At 38.8% G+C, this 2,814-nt stretch overlaps 1 protein-coding gene across 1 annotated transcript; it reads left to right on the top strand.

The window, feature by feature from the left end:
* Positions 1-206: 206 nt before the first annotated feature.
* LOC128250772 (uncharacterized) lies at positions 207-2,231 on the top strand. Its single transcript, XM_089341100.1, has one exon. It carries the CDS (start codon positions 553-555, stop codon positions 1,153-1,155), a length of 603 nt encoding a protein of 200 aa, XP_089197226.1. The 5' UTR covers positions 207-552; the 3' UTR covers positions 1,156-2,231.
* Positions 2,232-2,814: the final 583 nt, after the last annotated feature.

Genomic DNA, 2,814 nt, shown 5'->3' with positions numbered 1-2,814 from the left:
TAGCGGTTCGGCAAAAGAATACCGATAGAATAAGTACTAGGCTTACAAAGAACAAATCCTGGGATTGATTTTAACTAAATGTGGTGCTCCAGCATGGCCATGGTCAAATGACTGAAAATATAAAACAAACACATAGTGAGTGTGTGTGTGTGTGTGTGTGTGAAAAGTATATGATTAGTATTTTTTTTTTGTAGCGGATATTATCTAAAGTGAGATGGAATCTTTTTCTTTCACTTTATTTTCTTCGAAATCTACTCGTTTTCTACGAAACTGACTCACCCACAAACGCACACACACTTCCTCTCATCCAACTGTAAGTTTGTTAGTTATGCTCGTGTTTTTACAAGGCTGTACATTCACAATATCAGTTGTATCTCAATCCCCAAGAAAATAACGACTGACTGGATTACGTTTCTTCGAATGTATCTCGATCGACATTAGATTCTGTTTAATACTCTCTATCTCTCGTTCTTTTATGTTTTGTTTTTTTTTACGAGATATAAAATTTGTTGAATTCTCTAATTTCCATAACTGCCCACCCATTCGAACACGATGTGCACCGAACTAAGTCTAAATGAAATCCGCTATTCTCAGGATTCTATAAGCAACACATTTTATAATGGAGAAACATTAGATAAAGTGATTTCAACTATTATCGGTGGTGAAACTATGACAGACAATATGACAAAAATAGCAGTTTTCAAAGAATATGGAAAATACTACGCTTGTGACAATAGAAAGCTTTACGTTTTGAAAGAAGTGCAACGTAGCAAACCAAACTTTAAGATCACGACGAAATTTGTGAAGCTCAGTGATAAATCGAAGTTTACAACGAAGAACGATGGTACTAGTATCAGAATTCGACGTTCACCTAGTCGTAGTGGAACGGTCGGGAGGCCAAATGACGCGAAACGTCATTCCAGTCATAATAATTCCGTAATGGACGACTTAGATCGTATGTTCGGTTTCGACTTGGCAGAGGAAATTGAATGTGCACAAGACTACGATCATATGGCCAACGCTTATTTTGACTTGGCAGAGGAAATTGAATGTGCACAAGACTACGATCATATGGCCAACGCTTATTTTGACTTGGCAGAGGAAATTGAATGTGCACAAGACTACGATCATATGGACGACTTGGTAGACTTTTAATGTTCACTCAACTCAGATTATATGTCCAAACTTTTGAAGATATGAATGATTTTGATTATGACTGCACCTTTGATTTCTAAATGGACGATGTTGAACGTTTGAACTTCTGTGAGCATATCAACGCTATTCATTATATTTGAAGGTATGGACGATCTTGAATATCTAAGTTATAATGACTGTAGCTCTGATATCTAAGTGGGACTTAAATTACTATGCATATATCAACACGGTACTACTAAAGCAGCGCGGACCCGGTCAGTGGTCGATCCTAACCCTATCCCTAAAAAACATTTACAGCTCTGAATATGGTAAATCGTGCGAGTGTTAATCTGAAAATTTACCCTGGAAACAATCTTTATTGCTGACAAATGGGCACTATCATGCTATTAGCTGTCAAGTGTCTTCCAGTGCAGTGGTTTTTCAATGTTTTCTTATGATTTCGAAAGTGAAGAAAAAGAATTTCAGTTGGCTACTGACAGCTAATACCATGACTGGCCGGAGCGAGCTATATGTCTGTCTGTCTGTCTGTCTCTCTCTCTCTCTCTCTCTCTCTCTCTATCTCTCTCTATCTATCTATTACTCGAAAGTTCGCGCGTCCGCGCTAGCTAGTCGTGAGTGGTCGATCCTATTATTTTTAAACTTCAAACTTCATTTGTTTTCTATTTTGATAAATTCTCTCTGTTGAAAATTATATTTTTATATTTTAAATAATTTGCAATTTCAGGAAATATGTTTTTATATTAAATTTGTGTTTTCTACTCACGACTAGCTAACGCGGACGCGCGAACTTTCGAGTAATAGATAGATAGAGAGACAGACAGACAGACAGATAGCTCGCTCCGGCCAGTCATGGTATTAGCTGTCAGTAGCCAAAGAATCGACAGGCCAGCAACAGGCATACAGGCAGACAGACAGATACTTCACTAGCAGGCAGTGAGCACTTTCACTTCTGACAGCTAATAGCATGATAGTGCCAAAAAAAAAAAAAATGATTTTGTCTACTTTGAAGAGATTATAGTGTATTGATGAACATATATGCAAATCGAAATTAAATATAGACCAAAAGGTGAAAAGAATTTGCGTGTTACTTGTGTTTGCCTTAAATAATCGTAAATAATAATTGAATGTAAATTAAATATGGAGGCCCAGTGGTTAGGGCAGCGGACTCGCGGTCGGAGGATCGCGGTTTCGATTCCCAGACCGGGCATTGTGAATGTCTATTGAGCGAAAACATCTAAAGCTCCACGAGGTGGCGGCAACCCCTGTTGTGCTCTTTCGCCCCAACTTTCTCTCACTCTTTCTTCCTGTTTCTTGAGTAACGCTGCGATGGACTGGCGTCCCGTCCTGCTGGAGGGGAACACATGCGCCATAGAAACCGGGAAAACGGGCCCATTAGTCGATCCTACAACTACCTAGCGCGAGTGCGCATCATGCGCAGAAATAGATGACACCAAAATAGACCCTTTTATTAAGAGTAAGATGGGGAAGATTCAACAAAAAAAAAATTATTTACTTTGTTTAGGATCGACTAGTCACGACTAGCGAGTGCGCGCACCGGGACCACTCTTCTTGGATAGTACCCACCATTTTATGAGAAAATGCTATAAAGTTTAATAAGGGGCTCAAATTTCACCCCCAATTTTAAAATTTGAACTTTTT

The sequence above is a fragment of the Octopus bimaculoides genome, chromosome 24, assembly GCF_046866305.1.
Source record: "Octopus bimaculoides isolate indiv1 chromosome 24, ASM4686630v1, whole genome shotgun sequence".
NCBI lineage: Eukaryota > Metazoa > Mollusca > Cephalopoda > Octopoda > Octopodidae > Octopus > Octopus bimaculoides.
The sequence above is the reverse complement of the archived record's forward strand: the minus strand, read 5'-3'. Positions and strand labels throughout refer to the sequence as shown.

What these genes read in the sequence shown, in the direction of transcription:
- LOC128250772 (XM_089341100.1), top strand. Translation starts at nt 553, where the DNA reads ATGTGCACCGAACTAAGTCTAAATGAAATCCGCTATTCTCAGGATTCT.